The following is a 15,309-nucleotide window of genomic DNA, read 5'->3' on the forward strand; positions in this document are numbered from 1 at the left end:
ATGCAAATAACAAAATACTATAAAACAGCCCGTATTAAAATCTGAAGCTATAAAATTCCAGAAATAGCATGAATATTATTTAAAAGTAATCAAACCTAGCATATGCAGTTCACACTTTCCTGACACCAACCCTGGCACTAGTTTCCAAATTCCGCTCAGAGACAGCAACATGTCAAGCCATATCAAAGAGAACGTAAAATGATATTGAGAAAATTGGTGGAATCGGCCTCTGCAGGACAAAACCACAAGAAATTGAGTTATTATAAAGGGCAGGAAGTCAAAAGGCTTGACCCATTTGTACTCACAGCAAGCTAAGCTAACACATCATACACACCTACCAAAGACTAACAGTTCCTTTTTTCCTCTTTCATTCCCTTAACGTGATCCATCTTTCTTAACTGATTCCACAAAAGGTGGGCCCAAGTGAGGCTGGCCAACAGACTCCTTCTCTATTTTTCCTCATGGTGTCTCATTGCCCGTCTCCCTTGTGTCCCCACAGAGTGCCTTTGTTGATAGCTTGGAAGGAGACAGTCCTTTTCCCAAGAAGCAGGTCTTTACCCGCTAATTCCCTCTTCTTTTCCCATTTTCCCTCTGCATTGAGCTGCACTTTTTTATTTAATGTGTGTATTTGTATACATATTTTCTTGCTTCACTCTGTCCTCTCACCGGCGTTTGTCTCACTCCTCTCTTTTTCTTCACTGCAAATTATTTGCACAAACTATTATGAATCATTTTAAGTTCTACTAATAACATTAAAAACATATTGTCTTTATTATTCATTCTTTTAAACAAAATAGAATCCCCTCCTTATGACAGCTTCACTTTACCGTGTCGAATAAGATGTTTTTTTGGCCCCTCCTTATGGCGTTTTTTTCCCATCATACAACATCAAAAACAATAATATTTCACTCGCCCAAGGACTTATAAAATTCGAAATTTGAGGTGCACGGTTGTAACCAATCGATTTTCGGGACATTTGGTCAAGTCAAGTCAAATTTTTTTATATAGCCCTTAACCACAAAAATGTCTCAAAGGACTGCATAGTATTACAATGACACAATTACCTGATCTTAAACCAACATGCGGGCAAGGAACAACTCATAACCTCAGCGTGAGGAAAAAGAGAAACCTTGAGAAGGGACCTCACAAGTGGTATCCCCCTTTCAGGATGACCAGGGTGAATTACATTTAGCATTACAGTACACAAACATAGTAAACACTAGGTAACATGTTGAAAATTTGACCGGAAAGTGCATAACAGCAGCGACGCCCCCAGCCTGTAAACTAGTCCAGAAAGTCTATGACGGCCACGACGCAGTTTCCCATCTCTGCCAGCTGGTCCTTGCAGGCGTTCACATGCTTCAGGTCAAACGCTGGTCCGCTGACTCATCTCAAATCGTCCTTCTGCTTCGTATCACCACCAGGCAGGCAGTCGGAAAAAGACAGGACGATACAGAATATGAGGTGGGCATCAATCATAAGCTTTGGAATACAGTAGAAGTGTGTCTTAAGCCTTGATTTAAAAACTTGTTAAAAATAAGGAGGCAATTAAAGCAAATACATTTTTCAAAATCTGTTTGCTGTTGGTTTGCATCATAAAATTGTGTCCAAAGGTGATGCTAAAGAGGGAAGCAAAAACATGATAACCATGGAAACCAAGCTTGTGATTTTCAAGAAATACGATGAAGGCACACCAATCGCTACTTTCGCTGAATTGCATGGCCGTTAACAATCGACAATAGAGACTGTTATAAAGAAAAGGAGGCAATAAAACAAGAAAATCTTCTATGGGCATGACAATCCACGCAAATTGATGTTTTAAAATCAGGTTCATTTTTAACCTGCCTTTGCCGTGTCCTGTCCCCCTGCATCTACCTGCTACTCCACTTGACATGCTCAAGTCACGTCACATGTAATTCTATGTAATGTTATTTAACTTTATACACATATGTTACATACAAGTATTACTTACTGTATACTGTTTTGTTTTTTTAATATTTTTATTCGGGATACCGGGTTTTCGAACGTTTTTGCTTATTACCATAGAATCTTCTGCCATACATCAATTTCCTTTTGCGATCCACACTTCAGCACTGATTTATGGCATATCTGGAAGGTGTACTGTAATTGTTAAAAAACAAAACAAAAGATTTCTACTTCACAGCTGTAAACCATCATGGGTCCATTTGGGAATGTAACCCCTGTGATAAACAAAGGTTCGCTGTACTAGTTTTTATGACACAAAGCTTAATGAAACATTTAAAACAATCTCGATGCAGCTCTTCTTAATTGCAACCATTGTTTTGGCTTCCTTTGTCCCCATGTTACTTTTTTGGTTCTTTCTACTCCGCATTGCTTTTTTACCCCCTCCTGCTCGTTTGAAGGTGTGAGACAAGTCCCAAAGTCGGGATTACCCCTTCACATAGCGGGAATGGCTTTTTAATAGGTTGTTGTTGTACAAGTAGACGTGAGGCCCACCTGCGGCGCAACATCCACCACATCAGTCCCACTAAATCACCTACTCATGCCTGATTGATTGCTTGCTCTATTGCCACATTGATACAGCGACAGTGCACCCACTTCAAGTGTGTGTGTGTGTGTGTGTGTGTGTGTGTTTAATGCAATCACAATATTTCATGTTTCCACTATTATGCACGAGGAGTTCATTTACAGTTGTTATGCAGGCGCATGGTAATTTTAAATTCCTAATGTAATATTGCTTTCAGAATAAATGATTATCATGATCGTGTTTTAATATTTAATTTTAATATATCTTTTTTTCAAATTTAATTTGCATTTGCACGTCTTGAGTTATTTAAAGCCGCACCTTCATTATTTTTTTATAATTCAAAAGTAAAGAGCTGCACATTAAAAGTAGATTTTTGTTGCCTTTTTATTGTTTAATTTATGTGATCTTTTTCATTATTATTTATTTTATGTTAAATTTCTCGATTTCTGTTTAATTTATTCATTGTTTTCATTACTTTCATTGTATTTTTAACTATTTATTAACTTTGTCCATGGCCTTGTCTATGAAATGAAATGAAATGATCTGCATTTATATAGCGCTTTTCAAGTCAATGACTTCCCAAAGCGCATTACAATGCTCCACATTTCCCAATAGCGGCTCTGCTGCCATGTAAGGCGCTAACCTGCTTATTGGGGGTATTGGCGGTTCAGTGTCTTACCCAAGGACACTTCGACATGTAACACGGGCGAGACGGGATTCGAACTGGGATCCCTTGATCCCAAGACGAACGCTCTACCACCTGAGCTACTGCTGTAATACTTGACGGTAGTATTTGGAAAACATTATGTGCAATAAATGACAACACAGGTTTATTGCCAATTAATTACTGGTCTGACCCGGAGAAAATGGACAAAAATCAATATTAATTTTTTTATTTACCTATTTACTTACAACAAAGTTGCCTTCTGCTGGTCCCCGTCAATAGCAAAATGGGATTGGGGATAATAAATTGCGGACGCACAAGTGGAGTTTATTCGAGCTTGAAATAACGGCATAAAAGAGCTGCAAGGCCTGTCAAAAATGTGCTCTGTCTGCACCTGCTTGCAGCAATAGGCGATCAGGGATAATGGATTGTGGCTTCACAGGAACAGTTTGCTTTATGGTGGACAGAACAGCCAAAAAGAGCCAGCAGGCCCAACAAAAATTGCTCTGCCACCCCTCACTCGCTTCTATAGGCAACTGGGGATGATGGATTGTGCCCGCACGAGAGCAGTTCACTATTCAGTGGAGTAAATTGCAAAAGAGAGCCGCCAGGCCTGACAAAAATGCGCTCTGCCGGCTCCAGCTCGCAGCACTAGGCAACCGGGAATGATGCGGCTTCACAGGTACTGTTCGTTTTAGGCCGATCAAACTTGAGAGCTGCCACATACAACAAAAATGTGCTCGTCCAGCCCTTGCTCTTAGCAATAGTACTCTGGGATATTGGGTCATGGCCACACAGTGCAAATCATTTTGGGCGGCCCGCAAGGGCAAGCCAAGCTTCAGAAGCCCGAACCGAAACAAGAAATAATGCTCTGTGATCGAGCATCCAGTACACAGGCATCTATGCTTGAACTTTTGTTGAATATTTTTAAACGTTTCAATTAATATTTTTAACCTGCATGCACCGAGACTGCTATGTACGAGTGCGAAGTAGCAAGGAAAAACAGTATTTATTACTGTTATTTCATTTCCATGCTTGTGCACAGATAATAGATTCGCATGACATAGATTCATAGACCGTCAACCAAATTGCTTAGTTATTCGTCTCTGCCTGCCCACAAATCCCCCCCTTTCTCTCCCCCTTTAGCCGCTAGTCAAACAGGACAGCCTGGACACATACAACGAGCGAGACCCCTTCAAAAATGATGACGTCCGCGATGAGGACGAAGACCCCGAGGACGGAGACGGTGGAATGGATGGTGATGTGGACCCCTTGGACCGTGATGTCATCATCCAGCCCCCACCTCCGCCGCCTCCTCTCCGGCCCCCTACCGAGAAGCTCAACTTACCCAAGGGCCTTCCCTGGGCCCCCAAAGTCAGGTGAGAATGTGGCCTTAGGATTGAGCGCCCGTCTCAAAACTGGGAGGTCACAGGTTTGATCCTTGGCAAAGTCATACCTAAGACTTACAACTTTGGTACCCCCTGCCTCCTTGCTCGACATTAGGGGTTGGAATTGGGGGGTTTGGTCCATTCCAAATAAAAAAAATGTTGAGGTTCTTCCTTTGCCGTTTGAATTGATGTGCATTCTGGTTTTGACACCCTTTCATGCTCATCGTGTGGAGATGTGAAAAAAAGGCTTCTCAGCTTCATTTCAAGCAATATGTTTTCGCCATCTGTGCATCATGATTCAATCTCTACTCGGAGTTGTATAATTTCTTCAATTCAACTCATATATGTACATCCATCCATCCATTATCTGTACAGCTTATCCTCAGTAGGGTCGGGGGCGTGCTGGAGCCCATCCCAGCCATCCTCAGGCAGTGGGCAGGGGACACCCTGACCTACTTGCCAGCCAGTCGCTGGGCACACAGGGACAGACAACTCGCTCGTTCATTTACACCTAGGGACAATTTGGACTGGCCATTTAACCTGACATGCATGTTTTTGGAATGTGGGAGGAAACCGGAGTACCAGCAGGAAACCTACGCAGGCATGGGGAGAACAGTGCCGCACACGCACTAACCACCTTGCCGCTGTGCTGCCCTATACATATATATATATATATATATATATATATATATATATATATATATATATACAGTAAGACATCGGTTATCGCGGTTGGTGGGGACCAAAACCACCCGCGATAAGTAAAAATCCGCGAAGTAGCGGCGCACCTTCCAAAAAAAAAAAATTTTTTTTTTTAATGATTATTTTTTAGACCCGTCTAATGGGGAGCAAAACCACCCGCAAAAACTGAAAATCTGCGAAGTAGCAATGCAAAAAAGTAGCAAAAAAAAAAAAAATCATCTCATCTCATTATCTGCACCGCTTATCCTTATTATTCGCGAGCGAGCCCCTAAACCACAGCGCGGGTACTTTCGGGCGCGATACGCACGACACCGCGACAAGCCGAGCGGGTCGGGCGCTCCGAGCGGAGGCCGGCCTGTCTGAAGCGCAGAATACCCCCACCCCCTCTCCCCTTTCCATTTTAAATACTAGGGTCGTCGGCCGAGGGGGATTCCCGCAAAAAGTGAAAATCTGCAAAGTAGCGACGCCCCTTCAAAAAAAAAAAATTTTTTTTTTACCATTACAGACCGCCAAGCTCTGAATCCGCGAACGTCGAAACCGCGAAGTAGCGAGGTCCCACTGTATACAGTATATATATAATATTCTGATTTCAAAAATCAAGGTGGAGTACTTAAAAGTTCAATTGAATAACCCAAAGTTGGTATTTGGAATCGTCTTTTGTCTTATTCACAGGCTACAATATGTATCTTTTTTAGAAATAAAATTTTGTTTTCATAATTGTTTTGGACTAGGTTTGTTGTTTGAACACGATTGTAATCATCCAGACGTCCTGTTAAAACCCAGTTATTATTTTTTGTTTATTGCCCAACTTGTGTAAAATGTGATTTGAATCTAACTAGTTCCTTCGAAACCTCAGATAATTTACATCCTGGAAACTCACCTATTTGCTTTGGCCGTGTATAATGTAGTATAATAATAATAACGTCACCTGTCAAAATTTTGAAAAAAATGAATGCCATGCCATTGCCTTGTCTAAGAAAATAAGTAATTTGCTATTATCTTTTGATATTAGGACTTAATCGCAACCCCTTTTTTGTCAACACTTCAACATGCTAAGTTTGTTATAAATATCACAGCCTCCCGTGTACTTGCAGAGGAAAGGACATCGAGCACTTCCTGGAGACCAGTCGCAGCAAATTCATCGGCTTCACCCTCGGAAAGTCAGTATCTCTCCAGCAGTACCTGTTGGTTGCTATGCCGGTACTTATTCTAAGGTGGGATGGTTTCGAATCTGCCACAGCGATACAGAGACCGTCATAGGCCTGCCACGACCAATCCACGAGAGTGTTAAGACTCTTAAACAGGTAAGTGAGGGGCTCTTCAAGGGACACTAATATTTAACCTCTAGGTGTCTCTGTGAAACGTTTGCTACAAAGTACAAGGAAGAATTCCAACTACTGAGACTCAAAGAATAGGTTTACACTGCAGAGCTGAATGGTGAATTCTGATTTTGGCTGAAATCTGACGTTCACATTTCCAACTAAATGAGACTTGTATGTGATCCCCTATGTGAATGCCACATCTGTCCTGCATGCACAGGACCTATACGCATTCTTTTTGCCAAGCTTTATGTCAGGGTTTTTGTTTTTTGGGTACCTTTAGCAGTAAAATTGTGAAAACTCATATCAACTATGGGTGAGCATCATGTTATGTTATACAACTACATATATCTTGGCCTTGGACTATTTAAAAATGCATGTTCACATAATATGTGATGTATTTTGCTTATACTGTAATTCAAATTAGTATGGTTTCTTCTTCATGAATTATTTGTTTTCATCACTAGGAGGCACCTAATAGTACACAATGTCCCTTTAAGGGTTTTATAGCAGGCCCAACCTAAAAACCTACACTATTTTTGTGCAAATCATATACAAATGTCTTGTATCTAACAATTGGAGTCCCTGTGTGTTCAATGTAGTGAACTCTTGCTGTGTAAACTTTTTTCATTAATTCAAATAAAATAAGCCCAAAAACACATGAAAATACTGTGTGTATTATTTAAAGCCTCCTAGTTTCACAATAAACTACATTCATTAAAAAAAATACCGATTTAAATAATAGGCAAAATACATGAACTATCAAAATTAACTTGCTTTTTTCTTAGAATACTCAAAAGATGAGGCATTTGCATTTATTTTACCCAACATAATCCTCACTTAAAGCGACCTGACAGGTACCCAAAAACCTCAAAAAGGATGGGTAAAAACATAAAAATAAAATGGTGCGTTTTGGTCACTTTGGGCCGGCTGTGGTTGTGGAACTGAGTCCACTCCACGCAACGGCCCGGTATTGCAGTACCTCCGGGAACGGTGCATTCGCAATGATCGCGGCAAGGCTTTAGGGCTAGGACCTTAGCTTGGCCTTTTGGCTGAGAGTAAGTGTCCCGGCTCCTAGGCTTTGTAGCGTATTATGGACTGACCGATAACGGATAATGGATAATGATTTATGAACAAGCTAAATAACCCTTAAAACCCCTAAACCCCCCCCCCTAAACCCCTATGTACATTGTATTTTGCCTTGTGCTTTTTAGCACTAATTTTTGATTGCCCTACACCAGGTGTCTGTAACCTTTTTGACTCAAAGAGTCTTAATAGCAAAATCTTAAGATTTATTTTCTTTTGAGAGAGTCATTCCATAAATTTTAAGATTAAATTCAGCAAAAACGCCAAACTCCCACCTTAGAAAAAAGCAAATTTATCAGCGCATTTTATTTCACTGTTAGATGATGTGATACAATTTATGAAATAATAAGACCAGACCATGTGTACCATATCAACAAATATACCTCTTTAAACTTGTTTCCCTCACACATTTACTTAAGATCATTGAGGCTCATGTAGACCTTCATTTTTTTGTAAATGGTTTCAAAACAAGGTGTAAGCAGATATTTTTTGGTAAAATGTCACTAAAAACTGCAAACAAAAAGTTTATGGATGTGTTTTCCTTCAGCGCAGTGGGCGCGTTTGAGAGAGAGGGAGGGGTGCTATGTGTGCAGAGATCTGGCCAATCTACCGCTCATCCAATCAAATTGCTCTGTGTGCTTGGTTTGCGATTTTTCATGTTTACAGTCTGTCCCAAGAGTCTTTATCATAAAGTGCCTCAACAGTGAACATGCATTATTTAATGAGCTTTCATATAAAGGATTTCTGAGCAACGTACACCCAAACGGGATATCCTGGTATGAACCGTGACTGGTAACTGTAGTTAAGACTGTGCCCTTTATATACTGGACCAAACACCATTAGTAATAAATGTGATTTTGGCAATACATGTACAAAACTCGACATAGTGTTCATCAGATTTGGAATGTCAAAGAGTTAAATGCACTTGTTGTATTTTATTTCCGAGTCATCTGTACTCACGAAAAGAGTCATATCTGGCTCACGAGCCATGGGTTCCCGACTCCTGCACTTCACCATACAGTGACACACTCCCTCTAATGTTTATTACCGGTATTCATGTATTCTTATGCGTTTCAAATTTGTTTTGTGACCAACACTGCTTTTCCTCTTATGATCTGACCATTCCTGTAGCACAAATATGTATCTATTGCCGAAGTGCAGATGAAACGAGAGGAGGAGCTACAACAATGTCCACTGAGTTTGGTGAGTTTTTTATTTGTCACTTCTTATTATGCTCTCCTGTTGTTTGTGTAGGATTTTTTTTCCCACCCTCTTCGCAGGGCGAGGAGAAGGTAGAAGAGACACCTGCAGAGATGCTCTACTTGGGGATGCTTCCAAACCTTTCTCAGTATGTGGTGAGTTTTCCTTAAAGATGTGAAATGAACTTGAATAGTGTAAATCTGGCAGCTTGATGACCATAGAGGTCGACCGACTATCAGGTGGGCCTATTATCGGCGCAGATATTTGGGAATTTGATGAATAGCGGTATTAGCAGTTATATTCAATTCATAGATCCGAAAGCCCTCGTTTACAGCCAATCAGAAAGCGAGGCAGACGACAGCCCTGCCCCTTTTTTGTATCACACACAATGCATGTCATTCTAGCTTCACTATCAACTCATCTTGTATAGGATCAATGAGAACCGAAAGTTATTTGTTCTACAGAAATTTTTATTACGCTGCTGTTGTGTCGGTTAGTTGTCAGTGAGAGAAGTTTGGAATTTACTGCGGCCACTTTACTTGCACTTTCTTTGAGTATATCACTGTGCCCTCGTTAGCATATGACAATAATGAACACAAACAACGGTGGCGTTTCGTAATTAAAGTAAAAAACCTGTAAACTGGTGATGTAGTTTCCATATGTTCCTCGCCCTGGACTTTGAACGGGTGGAGATGGCACTACTTGTTTCATGAATTAGATGTGCTGGGTCTCTCATTTGTCTATCCTCTATTACCATTATCTCTTACAAATCTGAATCTATTTCTGTAGTTGCTACGGGGCTTATGACTTCCTTATAGATCGCCAACATTTTGCATCCACCCCTTGCAAAGTAATTGGAGTCCTTAGAGACCTTGATGCCATGAACATAACTCTGTATATAATAATTGAAAACATTTTCTACAGACTTTGAGATAAGTTTGCATAATAAGAAATGATAGGAAAATGCTATCAGGAATAGCGACTAATGAGTCGCTCGCTGTTGTTTTGGCCGCCCTATTTGCTCTCCGTGTGATACATGCATACCATGACAATGGTGGGCACCTCTTAGCGCTCTCTGTCGTATCTATTAATTGACTGGCCGATTATTTAAACTCTCTAAAGCAGCACAGCTCTCTATCTGTTGCTCCAACTTCTCCCCCAACCTCCTCTTCTCATCCCACCCATCGCCGTCTGATTTGATAAGCAACAGGGTCGGAGCCACTTAGGCAAAAGCTTTTACCGACTCCAAACACTCCAAACAGTTCTGCTTACTCCCTGACATGTTGCGACATGTCTGAGTGTAAATCAACTCGCTGATAATATTGTAATGCCCCTTAAGTGTAGTCAAAGATAAACACAATCTCTGATGAGGTCTGATTGCCGGTCTAATAAACAAATAAACAAGTGGTTAAAACACATTCTACAGGAGCTACTGTTAGCTGCAGCTCACGCTCATTCATGCTACAGACTGAGAGCCGAACATCCCCAACCGTCACCTCCATCCTCCCTGACTCAGTCTCCCTTAAAGGGGTCCATAACAAACGTCAACAAAACAACAAAAGAAACAGACATAACAATTTTGAGATTTTAAAAAGTCTGTGGTAGAAAAGTGTGTTTGTGATCAAGAGATAGCGTAAAAAGTGTAATTGACTTTTTTAAGGGAAGAAGGTTCAGGTGGAGACTGATTATTTATCTCATATGACAGTAGTTGTCAATCTGGTTCTAAAACAGGAGTGCCCTAACTTTCCAATTTGCAAGCTCTGCTGAAATATCCATCGTTTTTTTGCACTTTTTGTTTTAAGTTAATTTAAGTCACGTAGGTTGTATTGACTTTATTTATTTTTTTTACTGCAAAAGAAAATCAGGGGGCTATTTAATTACCTTCCAATGAGTTGCTGATAAGCCTTATTTTATTTCCTGCCCTGTTTTGGTTTAAGTGAAAGGTTGGTCATGTCAGTTATGTTGAAATAATAATTTACTTTAAATATTTCAGAGAGCTAATCAAAGCTTTATTTAAATTAATAACAAATATTGTTTGTTTCTTTCTCATTATTAAACATTTCTTACGCCAACTTTTAAGCCTTTGCAGCAAACGAATATCAGCTCCAAATATCGGTTATCGGCCTCCTCTTAATACTAATCTAATAATCAGTATCTGTATCGGCCCTGAAAATTCCATATCGGTTGACCTGTAGTTAAGAGGTTTGTTTGGGATGGTCGGCTACACAAGATAAATGGATGTCTGATGTAAATTTATTTGGTTTCTATTTTCTTATTATGTTAGATCGCCCTGCTTAAGCTCTTATTAGCTGCGGCACCGACTTCCAAAGCCAAAACAGACTCCATTAACATCCTTGCCGACGTGCTGCCTGAAGAAATGCCGTAAGTTTGACAGCTTAGTGTTCAAGGGAAATTGTGTCTTATTTAGTGCCTCCTAGTTGTATAAAAGACATCATCCACCAAAAATAAAAATATATATTTGATTATTAAGCCTAAATACACAAACAATTATATAAATACTCAAAGGAAAAACAAATAGTATTTAACTTATCTTAACTTGTATATAAATCACGATTTGCGTGTGTGTGTGGGTTCGTATGTGGCTTAGCTTACTTTAGGCTTTTGGGAGTGTTTTTAGCTTGGTTTTGTGTCAAGGCACTCCCAATAAATAGCAACAAAATCGATCAACATCTGCTTTTGTACCTTTAGCACTTCCTAGTGGCTCCCTGGCACTTTTTCAACAAACCACGGAGAGAATGCCTGCCAGTTCCAAGCCAGGAGAGAAAAAAGAAAGTGTCAGATCTCAGTGAAAGAGAATAGAAAGCACAGGAAAATAAATTGACATTTGGCCTAGATCATTTGTGAAATAATTGGAAAAAAAAATGTTACGGAATTATATCCCTAGATGGACGAATACCCTTTTCTTCTAGTTTGAAAGTCCTAGAAATGTTGAAAATGTTGAATATTTTTACATTTTTTTGAGTGAAGGTTACCATGCTGAATTTATACCGAATAGTAAGAGTGACCTACATGTTCATCGATTTTAGGACCACAAATAAAAATGACTTGGCTCTGGTGTGAATAAATTGGATAATATTGGACTAACTCCAACAGATCAGATACCAGTCGGATTTGTGCAAAATAAATTAAATCTTCCCGCAGTGTGAACCTAGCCAGAGTGACCAAAATGCACAGTTAAAACATTTCATTATCTTGCCCAGCCTTTTTTAGGTTCAGTTCCCTTTATGGTCACATAAAAGTAGCTAATGTGATGTAAAATAAATGCAAATTTTTCGACCTACAAGTATAAATTAATTGCAAGTTTATATGATTGCTCATGTATTTTTGCTTATTGTTTAAATTGATATTGTTTTTTTCAGTTAACATTTTTTTACCACTAGGAGGTGCTTAAATATTACACATTGTCCTTTTGAGGTAGCACATGTTAAGTTCATCATATTACTCATTTTTGTCATGTACAACAGATAAAATCGGCTGATAAATGAACAAAAACAACAGTATTTTAAATAGTGGCAATTCTGATTTGATTTTCGTGTTTTCTGCAGAATAACAGTCCTCCAGAGCATGAAGCTCGGCATTGACGTCAACCGGCATAAAGAAATCATAGTCAAGGCCATCTCAGCCTTGTTGCTGCTCCTCCTCAAACACTTGAAACTCAACCACATCTACCAGGTGAAGTCCCCTTGAATTCCTGCCTCGCTTGCTGTATTTGGTTTTCTTCATCCCACTCCCTTTCAGGCCTTCTGTTATGATTTAGGTCATACTTACATGAGTCTGCAAAGAATATAATTGCCTGAAATAAATGAAATGAATGAACCAATATAATATATCACCACTTTGCTGACTTAGCGTTTTCTTATCTTATTGGTCTATTTAATTTGACAAAGAATGTGTCAGAGTTGTTCCTATGTCTAAACATATTTTTTTATTGCTTAATCTTATTGCTTAATCTTTAGGTTACACTGCTCTCTGCTGTTCAACGGTGACATTGCAGCCACTATTGCAGTAGAATGAATGATTATGTTTTGTACTGTCATTTATGTCACTGGTGGTCTAGTGCAGGGGTTAGTAACCGTTTTGACCCGAAGAGCCATGAAAGAAAATCAGTTTATTTTTGAGAGGGTGCCACGTCATAACGATTAAGACAAAATTTAATAAAACTGCCAGAAAAAAGCTAATTCTTCGCCACATTTTTTTTCAATGTGTGATGTTTGATGATCTGATCGAATTCATGAAATGATTATAATGCCAGAGCCTCTGCCCTGTATCAATATAAATATACTTCGTAAAACTTGTCTCCCTTCCGACATATTTAGAGAGAAGAAAGTGTTTGCGCTATGTGAGCATAGCGCTGCCCATCTCTACCTCCCACCCAATCAAATTGCTCTTGGTGCTTTGCTGATATTTATGGGTATGGGTGTTTACAGTTTGTTCTGTCGGTTTTCATCATGAAGTATCCAAACAGTGAACATATATAGTTTAATGAGCTTCCACATAAAGGATTCCTTAAAGATGTACAGCCAGAACAGGGTATGTTGGTGTGACACCGTGATTGTAAACCGTGGTTAAGACTGTGCCCTATTTATATACTGGACCTGTGTTGTTTTGGCCTTACGTGGTTTATGGTTGTTATTGCACAGTTTCAGATTTGGAAGAATTCAGGAAATTATCGTAGTCCTCACTTTTACTCTGAGGCGGCTCACGAGCCATTGGTTACCGACCCCTGGTATAGTGGTTACTATTTATTCACATCGCCATGACCCGGGTATCATTCCCGTTGCATTAAATGACTAATAGTAGTCAGCCATATTTTTGACTGATCAATCATTGTGCAAGTATAGTATACTGTAAAACCCTAAAACCTTGTGTATAACACCCAATCTTTGAGTTATTTTTTTAGGTAAAGAGAAAATGTGCGCTATACAGGAACAAATGGTAAATAATAATATCTGTTTTCTAGTTTGAGATAATCTCCCAGCACCTGGTGTTTGCTAACTGCATCCCACTCATCCTCAAGTTCTTCAACCAGAACATCATGTCTTATATCTGTGCCAAAAATGGGTATGTTAAAAAAATATTAAAAGTTGTATGTTTTAATGTATGACGTCAATTTACAAAGGTTGTATCAAATAACATTACATTGAGCATTTTTTTCAATTCTTTTGGCAACACTTAAAGGGACACTGTGTAATATTTGACCACAAGATACTACTGTATTGTTTAGTGCAACGAAAAACGAGTACTACAAAGCACAAGGAAGAGTGATAACCGCGGACATTCAAAGTGACCAAACAAAACCCTTTTTCCTTTTTTTGCCCAGTCTTTCACAAGGTTTTTTTTTGTTACCTGTAGCAGCAAGATGTTGGGCAACCATGTCAGCCCCCTCTAGGTGAGCCTCATGTTATGTTTAAGTCCTATTTTTTTCGACCTAGGAGTATTTCAAAATGCAGGTTTGAATGGTAGGTCGTGTAGTTTTGCTTATTATTCAAATCAATGTTGTTGTTTTTTCTTTCATATTTTTACCACTTGGGGGCATTCAATAATACACATTGTCCCTTGAATTTTTTTTCCCAAAATTTACATTTCACTTCAAAAGTAATTATTTGCTTTTCATCCAGTATATGTGTGTTGGATTATCCTCACTGCGCTGTCCATGAAATGCCGGAGCTTACTGCCGAAAGCTTGGTGAGTCCTGATTCTTCATCAAGGTTAAAAAAGAAAAAAGTATCACCCTTGTGATTTTTGTGGTGTTATCAGGAGGCTGGAGACTACAACCAGTTCTGTTGGAGGAATCTGTTCTCTTGCATCAACTTGCTAAGGATACTCAACAAGCTGACCAAATGGAAACACTCTCGCACAATGGTTTGATTTGGTTTAATATTAATCCAAACATGCTATTGATCGCAATTATTTATATGGGCTATGGGTGGCCTAAGACCAAAATTACTAAATATAATAATAAAAAAAAAGAGTTGAACATGATCAATATTGGTTTTATCAATTGTGCCCCAATTTTGTCCATGCTCTAATCCGTCATTTTTTGTGTGGTTAATGAGCCAGAACGGCATTCTTCTCGACAAAAGTGCTTTCTGCCGGTACCTCCTAGCAGCAATATGGGATTGGGGATAATGGATCACGGTTGCCTGAGTGCATTTCATTTTAGGCAAAAATAGTGTAACTTGATTTTTTTTAACTTGAGTATTGAATTTTACAAACTATTATGTGCTTCTACAAACTCCAAAATTGCCAGAAAAAACCTAGTTAAATCAGTGCGCCTTAAAGACCAAAAATCAAATCTGTTAATGAAGTCAATAAGGTAAATTAACTCCGATTGAATTTCATGAATTCATAACTTATGAAATATGTTAAGTATAATTTTCTGACATTTTTTTCTTTTATCCAACCCTCACTCTGACTGTG

The 15,309-nt window shown here is 39.2% G+C and overlaps 1 protein-coding gene across 2 annotated transcripts in view; it reads left to right on the plus strand.

Annotated features, from left to right (window-relative positions):
* The window catches only part of strip2 (striatin interacting protein 2), a 32,166-nt gene that overhangs the window by 13,807 nt on the left and 3,050 nt on the right, over positions 1-15,309 (plus strand). Inside the window, exons 10-20 of one of the 2 annotated variants that reach the window (XM_088346871.1) lie at positions 500-550; positions 4,320-4,552; positions 6,358-6,423; positions 6,504-6,567; positions 8,800-8,871; positions 8,949-9,023; positions 11,153-11,250; positions 12,435-12,561; positions 13,850-13,950; positions 14,508-14,574; positions 14,647-14,751. In XM_088346871.1, coding sequence (XP_088202997.1) covers positions 500-550; positions 4,320-4,552; positions 6,358-6,423; positions 6,504-6,567; positions 8,800-8,871; positions 8,949-9,023; positions 11,153-11,250; positions 12,435-12,561; positions 13,850-13,950; positions 14,508-14,574; positions 14,647-14,751 — 1,059 coding nt within the window. The remainder of the gene's footprint in view (positions 1-499; positions 551-4,319; positions 4,553-6,357; positions 6,424-6,503; positions 6,568-8,799; positions 8,872-8,948; positions 9,024-11,152; positions 11,251-12,434; positions 12,562-13,849; positions 13,951-14,507; positions 14,575-14,646; positions 14,752-15,309) is intronic. The other variant, XM_088346872.1, reaches the window with a different exon arrangement.

The sequence above is a fragment of the Urocampus carinirostris genome, chromosome 11 (assembly GCF_059441175.1).
Source record: "Urocampus carinirostris isolate Australia breed hairy pipefish chromosome 11, RoL_Ucar_1.0, whole genome shotgun sequence".
NCBI lineage: Eukaryota > Metazoa > Chordata > Actinopteri > Syngnathiformes > Syngnathidae > Urocampus > Urocampus carinirostris.